The sequence below is a fragment of the Nicotiana attenuata genome, unplaced genomic scaffold (genome assembly GCF_001879085.1).
Source record: "Nicotiana attenuata strain UT unplaced genomic scaffold, NIATTr2, whole genome shotgun sequence".
NCBI classification, from domain to species: domain Eukaryota; kingdom Viridiplantae; phylum Streptophyta; class Magnoliopsida; order Solanales; family Solanaceae; genus Nicotiana; species Nicotiana attenuata.
The window spans coordinates 24691-43077 of record NW_017675247.1 but is presented as its reverse complement, the minus strand read 5'-3'; the positions used below and the strand labels follow the sequence as shown (position 1 = coordinate 43077).

The 18387-nt window shown below is 36.8% G+C and overlaps 2 protein-coding genes across 3 annotated transcripts; one reads left to right on the top strand and one right to left on the bottom strand.

Annotated features, from left to right (window-relative positions):
• The first annotated feature begins 10007 nt into the window (after positions 1–10007).
• Positions 10008–13687, top strand: LOC109219855 (BTB/POZ domain-containing protein At1g63850). Its single transcript, XM_019384323.1, has 2 exons — positions 10008–11195; positions 11864–13687. The coding sequence occupies exons 1-2, from the start codon at positions 10221–10223 to the stop codon at positions 12803–12805; spliced, it is 1917 nt and encodes a 638-aa protein (XP_019239868.1). The 5' UTR covers positions 10008–10220; the 3' UTR covers positions 12806–13687.
• Positions 13688–14019: 332 nt separating this feature from the next.
• Positions 14020–16968, bottom strand: LOC109219856 (phosphoglycerate mutase-like protein AT74H). 2 transcript variants are annotated; one of them, XM_019384325.1, is made up of 6 exons: positions 16330–16968; positions 15427–15546; positions 15290–15343; positions 15130–15202; positions 14547–14627; positions 14020–14468 (listed from the first exon to the last, which is right to left on the bottom strand). In XM_019384325.1, the coding sequence occupies exons 1-6, from the start codon at positions 16832–16834 to the stop codon at positions 14363–14365; spliced, it is 939 nt and encodes a 312-aa protein (XP_019239870.1). In that variant the 5' UTR covers positions 16835–16968; the 3' UTR covers positions 14020–14362. The 2 variants fall into 2 exon arrangements, with proteins under 2 accessions (XP_019239870.1, XP_019239869.1); XM_019384324.1 differs by having other exon boundaries at positions 15130–15343.
• Between the last annotated feature and the right edge of the window lie 1419 nt (positions 16969–18387).

Below are 18387 nucleotides of genomic sequence, written 5' to 3'. Positions count from 1 at the left end.
ATATATAAGCATATCTAAGTGTTTTGCTATTTTTCCTAATTTTTAAAGATTTTTAAAATTATTTATTATCCATTTTAGCAGTACAAAAATCAATAATTATTCCTCAAATTATCATTTTTGTGACTAATTTATTTTATCCTCATATTTATACCAAAATATAGCTAAGGTAATTTTTGCATTTTTTTTACAAATTTATTGAGTATTTTAAAATTAAATTGCACATAATTGCAATTCTAGCCTATTTTAAGATTAATTGCGTTTATAATTACAAATTTTGATTCCAGTATTTTAATTTAATATTTACATATTAAAAATTAACTTAGTACTTTTAATTTGTTTCCAGAAATTGTTTTACTATTTTTATAAAATAAAAAGGGAAAAAATGGCTATTTAAATACTAGCCCTAATCATTTCAATTTTAGCCTAAATTAGCCCCCCAATTAAACCCAATTTAAAACCCCATTACCCGTCCCAAATCCTAAGTTCACCCGACCCACGACCCACTCAAATACCCCGCCCGGAACTTTTTTTTTAATCTCAGCCGTTGATCTAACAGATCAACGGCTCACACTCATTATTTCCTTTTTAATTGATCGACCCCACCAACCCTAACTCATTTTTTCAATTATCCGCTGCCCCTGAAACCCTCCTCTCTCTCAAACACTCTTGAACATTCTCTAACCCTAGCCACCTCCGCCGTGAAATCCACCGGAATCCATGGCGTTCCAGGCCATGGATGACTTGTGCTCACCTTTTCTCACCATTAGACCTAAGCGGTTCGATGATTTGAAGCCCGCCTATGATGGTTCTCTTCGAGACCTTCTCAGATTTGTAGATCTATAGCTTCCCGGCCATTAATCCGTCGTATTCAGGCAATATGAGTCTTTTCGACTCAAGATCTGACTTTCCTCAAGACCTTTCTCATTTCTAGGGTTTTCTCTACAACCCTAAGTTGTTCGAGGTTCTTTACTTGCTTATTCTCTTAGATCTGAAACATGTCTGGGCTCTATTTGACATTTTTAAGGTTTTCCCCAAATTTCTTTTTCAAAAATCGTTCAATTTCAATTTTAGGGTTTCTGAAAAGTTCCTTCAAATATCTTTCTGATTCTTCCTGTTCTTTCTTTACGTGCGTTTGTCTGTGTTATGCTCGTATGTTTTCCTTTTACTATGCATGAGTTCTCTCTCTTTTTTCTTTTCTATTATGCATGACTCGTCTATTTTCGTTGTTATTCCTGTACTCGCATGATAATCCGTGGTGTTTTCCTTGGGCTTTGCTATATGTGTTTATGGTTGAGTTCTTTGGTTTTGTTCACTTTACTGAACTCTATTTGCGTTCCTGTTAAGCATATTTCATCTACTTCGTCTAAGACTCGTATCATCTCTTTCTTCTGAAACTTGTTTAAATTCCAAGTTTTCTCAAGCATGTTCTCATGACTTTGAATCAGTGTTCTTTCTATCGTGTCTGAGCCTCTTTCAAAGACCTGTTTTCTCACCTCTATTGTCTGACTCAATTTTAAACCCTAGGCTTTCAGACTCTCAATGAGTCTGTAACTGAACTTGAATCTCTTTTGCTTGTGACTCTAAGACTTTCAATGATAGACTTTTTTTCCTAAATGACATGACAGTTCCTTTTGTTTGATCTGTATGCTTTATATATGAGAAAATCCCTCTTTCAAAAAGGTTTTCACCATCTAAGTGATTGATTCTGAAATCCCTTTAATAAGGCTGATGGATTGTCATTGATTTTTCTTCGATTGAATCTCCTTTACCTTTCTTAACTTGATTCAGTCAAATTGAACTTGTAATTTTGGTGTCAGGACTGTTTGATTGATTCCCTTGCCATATTTGGCACAAACCGTGTACTGTTGATTGTTTTCCTTAAATAAGTTCTGTGTATTTACCCCTTTTGTGCTACTTTGAAAGGTTTTAAGTAAAACTTCTTTCCTTAACTGGTTTTAACCCGTTGGAATCAGAATCCCTTAACCAAAGGGAGACTGATTTCAATAATATTTTCTTGCCTTTCTTGCTTGTTTTCTGCACTATAAAAGGGACCTTACCTTGCATCTTACCACAACATCTTACGACTTCTTTCTTCACACAACCTTCACACCACTAGTCTTTAAAATACTGGCACACTTGAAACTCTGTTTTGAATTCAATACTCTGCTTTGCTTGGGATCTTTTGGAACTGCTTTGCTTGCATTTTGGTTTCTTCAAGGCTACTGTTTTTACTTATTTCTTCTGAAACTGGTATGTTCTGATTTAATTTTTGCCTCACCTCTATGTGATTACTTTATAGTTTCAGCATTCTTGTTCTCTTTACCGTGTATGTTCAGTGATTAAATTATGTATGTTCTTTCCCTATATCTGTTTCTATTGTGAATCCCTACCCCTATTTTCCTCTATGTGTCTGAGTTAAGGTTTTGGCCTGGCAGTATCCAAGTTACTGCTCAGGCCTGAACTTGATCTTCAATAGATCCTAACTCCTAAGATGTGGCTAACAGGCTGGTCAGGGGTGTGCCAGCATTCCCAATTGCTGGGCATGACCACCAGCCTGCCATGACTTTCCTAATTCCCCCCCCCCCTATGCACTTGCACTTATTCTTAGACTCTTAAGTTCTGTCCCCCTCTTATGAGCCTTGCTTTGGGACTTGGAGCTCCCTCTGAACTTGGACACTCGAGGGCTGGCTATTCCACACTGCACCATAATCTTAATTCTGCAATATAATTGGGTGTAAGCACTGCCTGGAGTTCATAAAGCTCCTTGGAACTTTGACACACCAAAAGGATGAGAAAGGCTTTTGGAAATCTGATCCTGGAAGTTGGTTTATCTCATATTGTTGGACTTCGAGTCTGAATTAGGCTGTTTGGTTGTAGCTGGAACTTCTGATGTAATTTTACTTTTCTTTCTTTTGATTCATTCGGGTCTGTAATAATTTGTTATAACTATTGGGGATGTTTAGTGGAAAGGGATGGGGATGAATGTATGGAAAATGGTAGAAAACATGCCTATAGGTTATTTATTTCTGCATTCTCATCTTAGAAAACATGCCTATAGGTTATTTATTTCTGCATTCTCATCTTAGAAAACATGCCTATAGGTTATTTATTTCCGCATTCTCATCTTAGAAAATATGCCTATAGGTTATTTCTGTATTCTCATTCTAGAACTCATGCCTATAAGTTTTCTGCATTTCTGCATATACATGTCATTAGGCAAACAATCGTAGGCTTAATAATGATCAATTGCATTCTAGAGACCATGCCTATAGGACTCTTGCATCTCTGTAATCGTTTTAAAATCAATTACGCTTAGAAATCATGCCTATATGAATAATCAACTGAATCAGCTTCGAGTCTGAAACCAGTCATAAGGTCATTTAAAATCTGCAGATCTTTTGTCTATAAAACCAGTGATCCTTTCTTTAAAATCAGTACGCTCCGCTAGATATCATGCCTATAGGTCTCACTTAGGCAAACCATTAGGTAATTAATTAACTGTGTCAGCTTTGATAACTACAACCAGACAAGGCTAATTCGGATTCCTCATCTGAGAAATATGTGATAAATCAGCCTGTCCTAACGCTTTTAAATTTAATTCAGACCATAACCAGTATTTGAAGTCATGCTATATATATTTGCCTTTAAGTGAGGAGGCCTATTTGAGCCTTAACTGCTGTTTGCTTCTCCCCTATTTGATTATGTGTTTTGTTTGTCGCCTAGACTTTTATCCTTTTAAAACTTCTGAAAAGCCCCAACTCCCTCCCCTTTAGGATTAGTAGTCTCAATGCCTCCGGGACTGATAGGATCGGGACGGGTAGTAGCATGCAATAAGTAACGAGACTATTCCGCGCTTTAGTACCTTAACGGGGTGGGAAATGGTAGACATGGATATGATCACACGATAACACCACGCGTATAATTGGTTACCGGGTGTTGCATGGATGATCCATGTTATTTATAAACCTAGGATCCCCCCCCCCTCCCTTCTTATGTACTTTCGTTATTGTTTTCTTTAAACTGTCAGTTTCCAGCTCTTTAAACCTTGTATTTCGCTTCAAATCATTTAAAACCTCTTTGAATTTCCAGCACTGTTTTCTTTTTAAACTTCCGCCCATTTCACTTCTTGTGTCTGATTGTTTGCACTCATTATTTGATCCTTATTTTCTGCACTTATACATTCTTTTAAACAACTATGAAACCACCTATTTCCTGACTTCAGCATGTTTATTTAACCTTTATACATTCCTACTTGTAATCGTTATGTGGAAGTTATCTTGTATGTTTACTTGTTTTAAAGTCACAATTGTAACATGGCCGGGAACCACACTAGTGGATCTTGGCGGGTGCCTAACACCTTCCCCCTGAGATAATTTCAAGCCCTTATCCATTCTCTGGTTCATCTTTCTTTTAAATTCTTAGTGTCCTAATGCACTTAATCATTAGGTGGCGACTCTTCTAAATCTCAAACCCAAATTCCCAAAAGGAATAGAGTTGTCTGCCCAAATGTCGTAAACCCGATTTCACCTTTAGAAAAAGGGGGCATCGACAGCTTGAACACCCAACGTCATAGAGAAAGCTAATAATGTTACCTATCCCTCGTAAAATCTTGTGCCCTCACAACAAGAACAAGAGTCAAATCTCATAATCAAATTTAGTTTAAGGACTCATTTGTATTTAAAAAAAATCTCTCACTCACACAAAGAAGTCACATACATACAATTGGTATCATAGGCTTGCCCTTAATGTAAATCACTACTAATGTAAGCGCGCTCAACTTAAAATCAATTAGGACTTTTTCATGGTTGTAATGTGGTCTTAGGGACGGGTAGGATATATATATAGGAGTAATGACTCAACCTCCTAAGCACTTTAACACATCATATGATAAACTTAAGCGCAAATTCTTCAATCCACTTCAATTCAAAAATAATATCATCCCCAAAAACGTTCCCTTCTTCTTTAAGCACTATCTTAATGTACACTCCACTAGCAAAAAACTAGATATTTATTCATCCACATTTTTTTTCTTTTTTACAGTTTTTTCTTCTTCTTCTTCTTTTCTTTTTCAATTTCTGCTAGTGATGTATTATTTACAAAATAAGTGCACCCTTCTTTCTTTCATTGGTTCCACTCAAAAGTCACCCCATACTTAGCCCCTTCTTATTTCTTTTAGTGCTCATTTTACAATTAAAGTGCTTTAAGAGGTAAAAGGATCAAAACAATGTCAATTAAGAACAAAAAAGGGCATAGACTTGTAATGTGGGTGCCAAATAAAAGTCTATAAGCTACAAAGGGTAACTAGGGATAAATTTTATTTATGGTAAGCAATAAACTCAAAAAGATCAAAGAAAGCCTAAAATCATTTCTCAAACCGAGATTCACCTAAAATTTCGCTTCAACTCACATACCGGGTAAGTTCTAGACACAAGTACAATACATGGACTACACAAAAACCTCACCACACATGGCACATGACTCTCTAAGGATGGTCCCATTGCGACTCTCAAACAATGCAAGTATTCAGGGAGCCACGAGATATTAAGCATTAAGTGCAAAATGAACACAAGTCAAAAAAAAATGAGAAATAGTCGTCAAAAAACATGCTATCCAACTAAGCAAGGCATCATCAACAATTTAAAATTATAAGGAAGATACTACACATGCCCAAGTCTAATATGCTACTATCAAACAAGTGAAGTGCGCCTACGTTCATCATTCTTCCTCCTTTTATTCCCTAAATTCCTAATCTACTTTAAAGGGGTAAAAAAATTACCCGATTCAAACTACATCCCATGAAAAAGAACCGAGGCACAAAGAAAAACCACGGGGAATTATTGCTACAAAAAAAGACATGTTTTTGGATTTTTTTCTACTTGTTAATTTTTAGTACTTTTGATTAGACTTTAATTCCTCAAGAAAACTGTCTAGGAGATCCATCGTCGGAACAAGTCCAAAAACTTTTTACTCTTTTTTTTTTTTGAATTTTTCTGAATTTTGTATAGTTTAAAAAAGATAAAGCTAATAAAGCTACTACTTATTAAAATACTACACAACTCTGAAAATAAAAAAAAATAAGAAATTAATATTTTTACTAACATACCACTACTAATAATTCAAAGACAGTCCCCCGATGCACAAATAAAGCGAAAATAAAAAGGTGGACAAGAAACTCCCTGAAAGGCCAAAGGCCGAAGCATTAGAGCTCACGGGGTACTCAGGCTTCTCCAAGGATGGTCCTTTGTGCGGGCACCCCACACTTAGTTCCAACCATCTGGCTTACTTTTGCACACTTTCTATGGCCTTGCTTCCCATGCTCAAAATTCTACAAAATAAAATAACACGACAAAAATAATACAAAAAAGAAAAAAAAATTAAACTAAAAGAAAGCAGTAAAGATGGGTTGCCTCCCAACAAGCGCCTAATTTAATGTCGCGGCAAGACGTGAACCACTTTTTCCTCCACCTCAAACTTATAAATTGTATCCCTAACATGGCATCCAGTCTGTGGCTATGCTCAAGTGGTGGGGCTATAAAGATAACCAGACCAAGCAATAAAATTTTCACTTTGTACTTCTCTACCTTTAAATGAGGAACGTAATTTTTGCTTTTTGACACCATAATTAAAGAAGGTAGGCACTCTCATCCTCACTCTTGGACTCCTCCATAGGATTAGATGGCTCGATTACTATCTTACTATCTAAATACAATATGAAAAAATGATTGGGATGAGGTCTAATGCGCCCTAAATCATGAATTTTACTACTGTTTACATCCCCATTTATTCACTCACTCAAGTCTCCCAAAGTAATGTTATCCATTATCTCATATGACTCTAGAGCACTCTTCACAACATTGGCATCCTCAGGAAAAACATGGTCCAATGTTTGGTATTCTCGTTTTAGTTCCTCAATTTGGTCTAGAAGATTTTTTTCAGCTTCGCTCACTCATTATTAAATTTTTTGGCGTTACACGCAACAACCTTTGCACTCAAATCTGTATCCAAGTTATGCACAGCCAAGCCAAAAGTGTCAATTTCATGTGCAAGATCAACTCTCTCCTTAGACCAATCATTCACCAACGTTGTTAAAAGACAACGTCGTTTCGTATATTTGCTTAATCGAGAATATCCATCCCAATACCAACCCTTACTCCCATATTCAAATTCAGACCTCCCGGAGTTCAGGGCATGACAAAACCAAAAATATGGGCCATAAAAAGTCTTCCGTCAACCAAGCATCTTCATCAATAACCTTACCTCCGGATACTCCATCCCCATATGTCATGCTGAGAGAACTAGAAACACACTAAGAGAAAGTTAAATAGTTATAAAATTAAAAATACTTACAAATAGAAAGAAAAAAAAACCTGTAAAGATAAAAGTAAAAGTCTAATCTAGAAAAATAGCTAATTCTAAGTCCTCGACAACGGTGCCAAAAACTTGTTGCGGCCAAACGCACAAGCAAGTATACGCGGTCGTCAAGTAATAAAGTGACTAAAAGTCGGATGTCGAACCCATGAGAACTTGTGATTAACTATTAACTAAATTAGACTATCATAATTTTCTAAACAAGAATTAAACCTAGAAATATTTGATTCTAAATTAATTAAATAAAGAAATATAAATAATAAACTTTGAACAGGGAAAGAACGGATTTTTATGTTATCAATATCATGAAAACCATCTAGGGTTATGGGTTATCTAACAATCATATTGTTTTTTTCAATTGAATTGACTAATTAATTTATTTGGTTTATTGGTTGACAGGGTTAATATTGCTCATACGAATCTGTCGAGTTCTTACTCGCCTATTCAAGCTAACCTAACGCCTATATGTCTATGGAATTAGAACTAACAAGAACGCATTTATAATTCATGTAAATCAACCAAGCAAGGCAATTAGGTATATGTCTATCCTAGTCGCGAATGTATTCCCCGATGCCCAGGTTCAAGAACTTGCTCTACTCAATCCTATATGCAATCTAGAATTCTCACTTTCGAGTTTAATTTTAGATTGGTAGATAGTATTCAATTGGCGATCAGACAATTAAATAATTAAGTGCAGGATTGAATAAATAAACCAATATGAGAAATCAAAAAATCAAAATCATATCCGAATAACAATAGTCATGAAATAAACCACAACCCTAGAACGTGAGTTTTAGCTCCACATAGACATGGTAGCCAAACAACAAATCACACAAAGAAACATAAAAATACTATGTTTGGTGGAATAAAAGATGAAATCCGGCCTCCACGGCGGCTCTGTGCTCTCCATTGGTCAAATGTTCCTCTCAAAAACGTTCTCCCACCTTAAAATAGGTTTAGGTTGGCTTTTATATGAGTTGGGGACGTCCTGGAGTCGAAATAACAGAGTCCCTATCGAAATAAGGCATGCTCACGTTTTGAGCGTTCAGGGCAGCGTGGGGCGCTGGCCCTGGCGCTCAACTTATTAGCATTCTGTTTTGAGCGCCACAGGTAGCGCCCCACGCTGCCTGTGGCAATCAAATGTGCACTTTTGCCTTTTCTTCCCATTTTCGCTTCAATTCGTGCGCTTTCGTCCCAAATCACGTCTGAATGATTCCTACACATAGAAATATCATAAATTAGCACAAATCATTATATTATAGATCCGAAATCTACGAGACATGAGCACAATGTGAGGCAATATATGTAAAAATATGCATACTTTAAGCCAAACATCATTTATATTATGGTTGGTTGTCTATATCACATCTCTTAAAATACGGCTCTTTTTTAATTTCTGTGTGAATACAAAATATTTTGTGCGTCGAGCTGCATTTGGAAAAAAATAAAAGTGGATTTTTGTGGGGATGGTGGGAGAGAAAGAAACCAAAAAAAACAACCAAAGAATCAGGATAAGAGCAGAACTAATGATAAATTCAAGTGGGGTTTAATTTATTTTGGGGACCCTCTCACTGTTTCTCTTGTCGAGATTTTTTATGTTCCTTGGCTAATTCCTTGAAAATAACATTAGCATATCCTTTGACGGATAGGCTAATCTAACAAAACAAAGTTACCTCAGCTCAATTCTCTCTTTTAACACCATTTTGTTTGTCTAAGACATTTTGACTCTAATTTTTCACATACCACACTAAAAGAGCAGTCCAGTGCACTAAGCTTCTGTTATATTCGAGGTTCGGGGAAGGGCCGAACCACAAGGATCTATCGTACGCAACCTTATCTTATATTTCTACAAGAGACTATTTCCACGGCTCGAACCCGCAACCTCCTGGTCACATACCACACTACAGAGGTTAAATAATCACTATTTTTTTTTTAATTGGAAAAGGGTTAAAATTACTCCTACACTATCGAAGATTGTTAAGAGTGCCCCTAGTTATATACTATTTGGTCGAATGAATCCCCGCCGTTATACGTCCGTTCAATTTGCCCCTAATTTTAACGGCAAGCCACGTGTCACTCCCACATTCAGTTAACCCATCCCCCAATATGTGGGGGTGACACGTGGCTTGCTGTTAAAATTAGGGGCAAATTTGAACGGAAGTATAACGGTAGGGATTCAGTCGACCAAATAGTATAACGAAGGTATTTTTAAATAATATTCGATAGTACGTGGGCAATTTTGACCATTTTTCGTTTTTTATAATTGTGGTGTTTGGGCCAACTTACACGCATTTCGACTAATTCCACCGGATACCTGCCACCTTCCGCTAGCAACAAGTACTAGGTAACTCCATTCACCAAAGTTTGGACAGATAAAAAGAAATTACCTAGTATTTTTGTCTCGGCTGGAATTTGAACTAAAATATTCACTACATTGTCATGTCAACTTTATGGATTATGCTGTATTCATGTGATACTTATTTGCTTTAGCTCAATTAAAATTTAATACAAAAGGTTCTATATATTGGTCCCAAATTTGTCGTAAAGGAGATGAAAGACTTATGAAAAGAGGTCATCCATACGTATAAAGAAAGCATAGTATCTAAACAAAATTAATTAAAATCCACTATCCAACATCTCTATCTCCAGTGAATGCTCATTTCAAGCTTTCATTGCTATCTTTCTGTGTCTTTTTTCTCACTTCATAATCAACAACAAATATATTATATAAAAATCTTGTATCAACCGCTACTCTTATTACTCAATTCTTGATTTCTTGTCCATATGTGTTATTTGAATGCTATGTATTTTAGGCCCTAAAGGACAACAAGTGAACCACACCACACCACTATATGGCAACTACTACTACACATGTCAAATTCCAAACCCAACACATTAAACCCAAACGTCGTCGTTGCCGTGAGACCACCATTACTTCTTCCTCCTCTTCTGATTCTTCGCCTACCACCTGTTCGACACAATGTCTGAACGAAACTCGTAAGCTTGATACACCTACTATTGTTTCTCCTGAAAACTCATGGTGTTGTCCTGCTTCTAAATCTACTGTCACACCCCCTCCACCCTCGCCGCCGTCATCCATCTCCGCTTCCTCCTCGCCTTCAAATCTCAAGATCTCATATTCGCCAACTACATTTCCTAAAGTTATGGAATCTCTCGGCAGTACAGCAACAGCCACCTTTTACGGTAGTGGAGGAGGTACTCCTATCCCAAACAACAACACCCACGAAGCATTTCCGTCATCTTTCAGCAAATTCAACTCTGCACTCACAGCTGGGCTTTTAAACCCTATGTCACCGCCACCTTCTATGGACAACAAGACTCGTTCAAGCCCGACCCTTTTCGAAATGATGGCAAATGAACCCGAATGTATTCCAAGATCAACAATCAACAATGCACCCATTTCGAATGGGGGCTTAAATCAGAAGCTTTCTACTTCCCTTATGCCACAAGACAAACAGGCCTTAATGCAACAGCGACTTTTGGATCTTTTATCCTGTAGGAGCCCGGGGAATCAGTTTAATGATTCGGGTTCGAGTGATGTGAAGTTAACACTGAGTTCTAAGGATGGTTTCAGTGTTGCTATGAATGTTCATAGGCAGATCTTGGTGGCTCATAGTAGGTTTTTTGCTGTAAAGTTGTCTGAGAAATGGGTAAAGCAACAGAGAAATTCGGGTCCTTACATTGTTGAGATTGCAGATTGTGATGATATTGAAGTGTATATTGAGACCTTGAGATTAATGTATTGCAAGGATTTGAGGAAAAAGCTCATGAAAGAAGATGTTCCCAAAGTCCTTGGAATCTTAAAGGTAATGCTTGTGCATCTATACTTACTTTATTAGTTGTATAATTACCTAGTAATGGAAATCTTCTGATAAAATATTCGCATTGAAAAAAAATGATGACTGAATCAGTCAGTGGTTAATGAAGTGGGAAAAGAACCGTAAGGGTTCGAGTTCATGGGTAGAGTTTCCCGGTACCTGTGTTGGTGGGAGATAGCCGGTACCCGGAATAATTGAGGTGGGCGCAAGCTGGTTCGGACATCATTGGTAAAAACAAAATTACTTGGTCAAATGAATGGTACAGAGGATTCATATAACTGACCCCAACTGATTTATGACTTAGACACGGTTGATTATTGTTAAATCACTTAGCTAGATAGACTGTGACCTCTGTAGTCAATATTAAGTATATGCTTGGTCGATTTTGAACTGTGAGTAGAAGTTAGGCATCAAAATTGTTGTCTTCGTTCATTAGCCATGCATATTGTTTGTGTCGAATAGTCATTGAATTGTATTGCTTGCAAATTTATTTTAATGTGCTTTGTAAGAGATAGTTGATTTTCCATGCCACTTTATTTTAGGATAGTGAATTGTTTTTGAGATAAAGTCTAGTCTTTATGCACAGACACACACATATGTGGGTAATTAGAAATTTGCACGGCATTTCGGCCCTGGCTAATTAAATTGTGTTATAGGTTTCAGCGGCAATTGGGTTTGATGCGGGGGTGTTGTCGTGCCTGGAGTACTTGGAGGCTGCTCCTTGGGCTGAGGATGAAGAAGAAAAGGTAGCTTCACTACTGTCTGAGCTTCGTCTTGAAGGGGTAGGTGCTGGGGAAGTTTTAAGGAGGGTATCTCTTGATGTTACATCAGGGACAGAGAGTGCAAATGGGAATGAGGAAGTACTTCTCAAGTTATTGCATGTGGTTCTTGAAGGGAAGGATGAGAAGGCGAGGCGAGAGATGAAAGGCTTAGTATCCAAAATGTTGCATGAGAATTCATCTCATAACGACTTGAGAAAGGAGTCACTGTATTCAGCTTGCAATGCATGTCTGCAATTGCTTCGCCACCAGTTTTTACGGGCAGCAGACGCAGACATGGCGGATGTGGGTCAGATTGCACGACAGGCTGATAATCTGCATTGGATTTTGGATATCTTGATTGATAGACAGATAGCTGAAGATTTTTTGAGGACTTGGGCTTCTCAGTCTGAATTATCTGCGGCACATCCTAAGGTGCCTGCACTTCATAGGTATGAGGTTAGTAGGGTCACGGCTAGACTGTTTGTTGGAATTGGTAAAGGGCAATTACTCGCTTCCAAGGATGCTAGGTGCTCTCTTTTGCAGACATGGTTAGTGCCATTCTATGAGGATTTTGGATGGATGAGGAGGGCATCAAGAGGTCTTGACCGGCATTTAATTGAAGATGGTCTCAGTAATACTATTCTGACCCTACCAATGGCATTGCAGCAAGAAATTTTAACGTCTTGGTTTGATCGGTTTTTAAACTCCGGTGATGACTGCCCGAATATCCAGAGAGGATTTGAGATTTGGTGGAGAAGGGCTTTCTGGAGGCGAAATGGCGAGCCTGAACGGCCTCGTCAAATGCGTGTCATGACTGCAACAATTGAGAACTCTTGAGACTTAACCAGTGAAGAGAAGAAGGGCCACGTCCTCTCTATGGTTGTCTTGTTCCAACTCTTGCTATTCTGTAGCCCTCATCTTATACCAATTCTTTTTTTCCTTCTTCCTTTGAAGCAAGTAGCACATTTTGATACTGCAGAGTCAAACTTATGGAGATGATCATGATCCCAGGTTTAATCTGGGAGAAAGCAGGCACTTTTTTTCTGTTTAGGTGTCATGTGATATGAATATAGTTTCTTTCTAATCCCATGTAGAGCTCTCTCGTCTGTGACTAAATTTCCTGAATTAGTGGTTTTAAGTTCACAAAGAGTCATCCCACTTAAAAGTTGTGCAATATCCTGAATGCTAAATTCTGTTACTGGGATGATTCATATATTCAGTATATCAAGACATGGATAACTAATTTGAGCAAGCTAACGAAGTTGAGGTAATTTGGGAGATAATGGTGATTGTCACTGCTTATGAGGCGACATTGATACTGGTTTTGTGGTGGCAATGCCAAGGGTGCAGCAAGATGGTGAATTGCTTATTGTCTTAGATTTTCATGTATCTTGAGATCATCTGCTGGCAAAGTGTGGAAGCAAGACTGATAGTCATCGCATTTCTGGTTGCTAATGAAATTCATTACATCTATGCACCTTGTGAGCCAGTCTCTGCTTAGGACTAGATGTACTGTTTTTCCCTCGCGTGAATACTGTAGCACGATATTCCCTAGTGTGAATTCTGAAGTTCTTCAATGTTCTTTCCATTGTTTCTCATTCCTTGTTGACCAAATTTTCTGAAGTTTACCTTGTTGCATGATGTTTAACTTTCCAATTACTAATTTTGTTTTGCATGAATAATGAGTTTAATTCTATGATGCTGTTCTTCTATGTACTATCTGAGACTGTTGACTTATGTTCTTCTGTTTATTGATTAGGTTGGCACCTTTAGTTAAAGATAGTCATGTCTTCTTTTGTTTGACTGACTATATGCTGGTATCCAATTTTCCTGAACTTTTGGAGATTCCTTGTCCTAGGATTGTAGAACATCTAGCTTTAGCTGTTTTATTTGAAAAAGAAAAGAGAGTTAGTTATTATTCTTATCTTTTGATTCCACTATTTCCACTTGTGCTTGAAATTCTGAATGTATAATAGGTTGTGTTAACTACTGGTGATAAAGTAGCTATCAACATACAGTTTAATATACAACAGTATTGTTAAACCATCAAAGTCAATTACAGGTAACTTTTTACAGAAACATGGACTTGATAGCCTGCAAAATATGGTAAATGACAGATTACAGCAGGTTAAAACTACAATGATAGTATGAAATTCTTTTGTACTGATGTACATAAGGCAAACTCTTCTGCTCAAAACATGGTAAATGATAGATTACAGTAAGGTAAAATTACACTGGTAGTGTGAAATTCTTTTGTACTGTCTGTGTATATAAGTCAAACTCTTCTCTTAACGCTGATGCATTTTCACCAAGTATGGTTGTGGTTTCCAACAGGTCTTAGCTTCAACATCTACTTTCAAGAGTTTTTCCTATTTTCTTACCTTCTTAATAATCTCACAACTCAAAATTCTTGGCTTCGTCATCATCAAAGTGAGTAAAGTAAGATGGTCCAGTAATCAAGCAATCATAATTCAGTTCACCTGGTTTTGCTATCTTTTGCCTTCATAAGAAAAACAATAAAAATAGATAAATAAGAAACCCAGGTAATTTCAACCACAAAAGATGAGCAGTGTGTTACCATTCTTGGTCAGTTAGCATCTCATCAGTCATACCAAATTTCTGCAACTCCTCCCTTGTATGGTGCACTGACAAGCAGTACCTGCAGATTTTCACAAGTCAAAAGTAGTTCAATTTTCCTAGTTTTGCTGTAGCTGGACTTCATCATAAAACTAGAGAGAGCACCACCAAGCGTTGTGGTAGAATCGTAAGTACTCCTTCAACCTTAGCCAAGGGTCGCACGTTCGAGTCTTGGTTCCGAAGTTGCTTTATTAGAGAGCACTTTACGCCCCCCCCCCCCCCCCCCCCCCACACCAATGTGGACTTACTTGCACGGATTTGGATTTAGTCGATTCCCAATGTGGGTATCGGACACCAGGTGGAAACCAACAACAACAACAACATACCCAGTATATTCCTGCAAGTGGGGTCTGGGGATGGTAGTATGTACGCAGTCCTTACCCTTACCTTGTGAAGGTAGAGAGGTTGTTTCTAAAAGATCCTTGGCTCAATACAACAGAACCACAGCAAGTTACGACAGAGAACTACGGCAAACGAAATAGTAACAACAACCAGAAAAATAAAACGAAGATATGTTTGTTTACCTTCCACCATAGCCTCTTTCCATGACAATCATGCCTCCATTACTCATATTATGAAGTCCTTCAAATTGCTCAACTGTCCATTTATACCATCTCATCAAGAAAACTCTTAGAGTAAGTCCATGAGAAACTATAACCAAATTCATATTTGGACTCTGCTGACCAGGTGGTTGAAATCTTCCTATGTCAATATCACTTCTAAGAGTTTCTCTGAACCCTGCAACTCCCTTTTTCAAAACAATCTCATCACCAAACAAAATGCTCAAAAAACTCAATGAATCTTGAAAAAAACAGACTTACCTGTGATTCTGTCATACACATCTGCTGCTGATTCTCCATTAGGAAATCTATAAAAGAAACGACCATAACGAGCTCGCACAGCTTTCTCTATCTTCATTTGTTCTTTGTCCTGGAAATTTCCTAGATAAACACAATTCATAAGATGCTACTACTACCTCCGATCCAAAATAAGCCCAACCAATTTAGTCATGAGTGTCGCTTTAGGAAGTAACAAAGGGAATTAATTATGACTTTCTCAAATCTATCCTTGCTGCAATAAATGATCTAAAAAGTTCGAGGAAAGATAACGGATAATTTGAGGAGATATAAACTGTTATTCATTCAAATAATCTTTTATAATTAATGCTATTAAATTGTTTTTGTATGCGCGCCAAAACATAAACTGACACTTATTTTGGACTAAAGGGAGTAAATACTAGGAAAGCCAAGCAATGTTAAGAAAACAACTCTCAAAGCTAGTTCATGATTATATAAAAAGACAATAGCGCATTTCCTCAACGAATCCATCGAACACTTAAGGATGGACATACGGAGCGTGAACAACGTGGCATGAGAGTTCAACAACAACAACAACAGCAACAAACCCAGTATAATTTCACAAGTGGGGTCCGGGGAGGATAGTGTGTACGTAGACCTTACCCCTACCTTGTGAAGGTAGAGAGTTTGTTTTCGATAGACCCTCGGCTCAGAGTTCAACATTGCATAAACCAAGAAATGGTGAACCTAGCTCTGATACATGTCAAAAATTAAACTTTGCACCTAACTACTCGACTCTAAAAGTTAGCTCATGAGTTGCAGATTACCTAACAAACAATAGTACGTAATTCCATTTCCTAGACCAATATGGAACATTTAGCAAGTAAAACCTGGTCAAAAGAATTTATAAACAAAACTTGTTCATACCAAAATCTTGCTCTCTTAGTCGAGGCTCTTCTCTAACACCAGCAATTCTTGAACGTTCAAATGACTTAGCCAAATTACGCAAAGTTTCGATACCTCTTTTATAAGGTGACACATAAAAATAAACCTTCCAATCATCTCCATCATTTTTCTCAATTATTTCCCTCATTTTTCTTCCACATTCCTCTGCTTCTTCTACTCCTTTTTCTGTCAATCCAACTTTAGGATCAGCTACTCTTGTATATACACTTTCATCTACATTTCCTTCACTTTGTCCATGTCGTACCAGAATAATTCTTTTTGGCCTAGGTGGTTTTACAATGCCTGGATATGATAATACTAGGTTCTTTTCTGGGAAACTGCTAACCCAACCATTGACTTCAGCTGATTTATGTTGCACTTCAGAATATTCATTATCACAACATCGGATTGTACTAGAATTTGGGTAAAGTTTTTGATGATTTAGTCCAAAAGAAGTTGGATAAATTTTGGAGAAAAGATTACTCATTTTGCTAAAATGTAATTTAGCACATAAACATGGTATCTAAGATTTTTTTGGTCAATTTGATGCAAATGTGGCTACATAGTGTAATGAAGAGAAGTGAGAGTTTAGTGTGCTTTGTTTCTATTGTTTGTGTTGTGTTATGTGAAACTAAAAGAAGAGCCAAGCAATTTTTGCCTTATCTAACATGATGCAAGTGTCTGCACCAAGATGGACAATTGTGCGGTGGAGGATGGACTTGTGACATTGACAAGCATTAGAAAAATGTTTCCCTCTGTGAACCTGTTTGACTGGGCATGGAGTTTAAGAAAAAATGAATACTTTTGGAATTTGTAATCCTAAACAAGTCAAAAAGGGACCCAGAGTATTTGTGTGGTTATAAAAGCTTCTTATTAAAGGTAGAATAAGTTAAATTATTATCAAATTTAGAAAGGGTTATTCTTTTTGAAACGGACCAAAAAAAAAATAGGTTCACATAAATTGAAAAAGAGGAAGTACCAGTAGTAAAAGGTTTTTGGCATGTAGTACAATGTCACATAAGGTTAGTTGTTGATTAGAGGAGAGACGAGCTGCCACTTTTTCGTATTCTTTGTGAACTTTTTTTTTTTCTTCTCCCGTTTGTAGAATGGTAGTGTCGGAGTAAGGATGCACGCACCTCGATTAATTTGGTAGATATTGCGGTATTATTTTTCATCAGTAAAAATATCGGATAATTCTTTTCAATAGCGATTATAATTTCGACCTGAATAATGTTATTACTTACACTTACAACCATTATTCTCCATGCAATGTGCAATTAGAGTGGGATTAATGGGCCTTTGGACATAAAAATTATATTTTTTGAAAAAAAGTAGTATCTGGAGTCTTAGGGGTATTCATGGTTCGGTTTGGGTCGGTTTTTCCCTAAAAAGAAACCAAGCCAAGTAAGTCGGTTTTTCAAATATTAGAACCAAATCAAACCAATTAAGTCGGTGTTTTATCGATTCGGCTTTTGTCGGGTTTTTCGGTTATTTATCGATTTTTTTCTTAAATATGATACATATACTACCAAACGCATATTACGGCGATTACATTTTTAACGTAACACTATCAAATCAATGGGTCTTTGAGAAATCTATCATCTACCAAGATATATTGATGATATTTTAATCAAATAGTGATGAATAATTTAAGTACTCAATTAAAAATCGGTTATTTTTAACATGAAATAAATTCTTGTACTTAGCAAAAGAAAACTACTAAGCAAACTAGAATGTAAAGGTAAAGAATTAGATGATTATAATAGCAAAGAATTAGACTAAAAATATAAATGACTAATATGTACCATAAAATTTTAGAAACTTTATATAAATATATATATATATATATATATATATATATATATAGGTGTAATAATAAATTTAAATAGCTACTTTTATAGTCGGTTTGGTTCGATTTTTTTTTGATTCAACCAAAACCAAACCAATTTTGATCGGTTTTTTAAATTCAAAACCAAAACCAAACCAAACCTAAAAAGTATCGGTTTTTTTTGTCGGTTTGGTTCGGTTTTTCGGGTTTTT